At 58.4% G+C, this 914-nt stretch overlaps 1 protein-coding gene across 1 annotated transcript in view; it reads right to left on the reverse strand.

The window, feature by feature from the left end:
- EMIHUDRAFT_200723 (hypothetical protein) overlaps positions 1-806 on the reverse strand; it is a gene marked incomplete at both ends in the record, with an annotated part of 2326 nt that extends 1520 nt beyond the window's left edge. Inside the window, one exon of the mRNA XM_005790572.1 lies at positions 801-806. Coding sequence (XP_005790629.1) covers positions 801-806 — 6 coding nt within the window. The remainder of the gene's footprint in view (positions 1-800) is intronic.
- Positions 807-914: the final 108 nt, after the last annotated feature.

The raw sequence follows: 914 nt of genomic DNA on the forward strand, positions 1-914 counted from the left end.
GTGCAAAAAGCTGCAAAGGACTCGTGGAGGCACGTGGCGTTTTCCGCGTGTGTTTCGTGCAAAATCCGGCATTTTGTGGCTTTCAGGTGGCCCGACGCGGAGTCAGGTGGCGGGGAGCTTCCTACCTGGGCCCCCTTATGGCGCACATCGCTTCCAGGGAGGGGGGGGCCTTTTTTTGCACGCCCCACCCCCCCCCCCAGCATGTGCATGTGGTGAAGCCTCTGGGGGGGTCGGGACCCCCCCCACCATGTGGTGAAGCCTCTGGGGGGGGGGTTCGGACCCCCCCCCCCCTAGCATGTGGTGGGCACCCCCCAGCAGTTCGTGGGCTAGGAATAGCCGCCGGAGAGCCGATTTTGCCCCCAAAGTTGTGAAATCGGCGCTGAAAGTCCAATATCTTGGAGAATCTGACCAGGATGGAAGCGATGTGCGCCTGCTCCTGCTTTTGATGTTCCCAAAAAGAATGAGAAAATCTCCCATAGGGTTTTCTTTATAAAGAAAGAAAGAAAGAAGACAGACAAACCCAAACGAAGGATGGGGGAGGAGGACACAGGGTCCACACCTGCACGAGCAGCGCGGTGCACGGTGGACTCCCAACTCCACTGGCGGTCTCATCTCAGTCTAGCGACCTGCCTCCAGCTTCTCACTGGCAGTCTCTCGCAAAACCACAGGCACACTGACATAAGGGGTGGCAGGGGCGGCGGCAGGAGTCTCCCACATACTATGCAGGCCTCGCTAGAGGTGCGTCCTGTGTGTGTCCTCGTCCTTGAGGGGGAAGGGGAAGGGGCTGTGTGTCTGTGCACATACATGTAACATGTCATGTAACATGTACATGTGTGTGTTCTCGAGGTTCTCGAGGTGGATATCCTTTGGCCGCGTTGGGTAGCGAGGATTGGTGTGACGCGATCCACGCAGGC

Source organism: Emiliania huxleyi (genome assembly GCF_000372725.1).
Source record: "Emiliania huxleyi CCMP1516 chromosome Unknown EMIHUscaffold_12, whole genome shotgun sequence".
NCBI lineage: Eukaryota > Haptophyta > Isochrysidales > Noelaerhabdaceae > Emiliania > Emiliania huxleyi.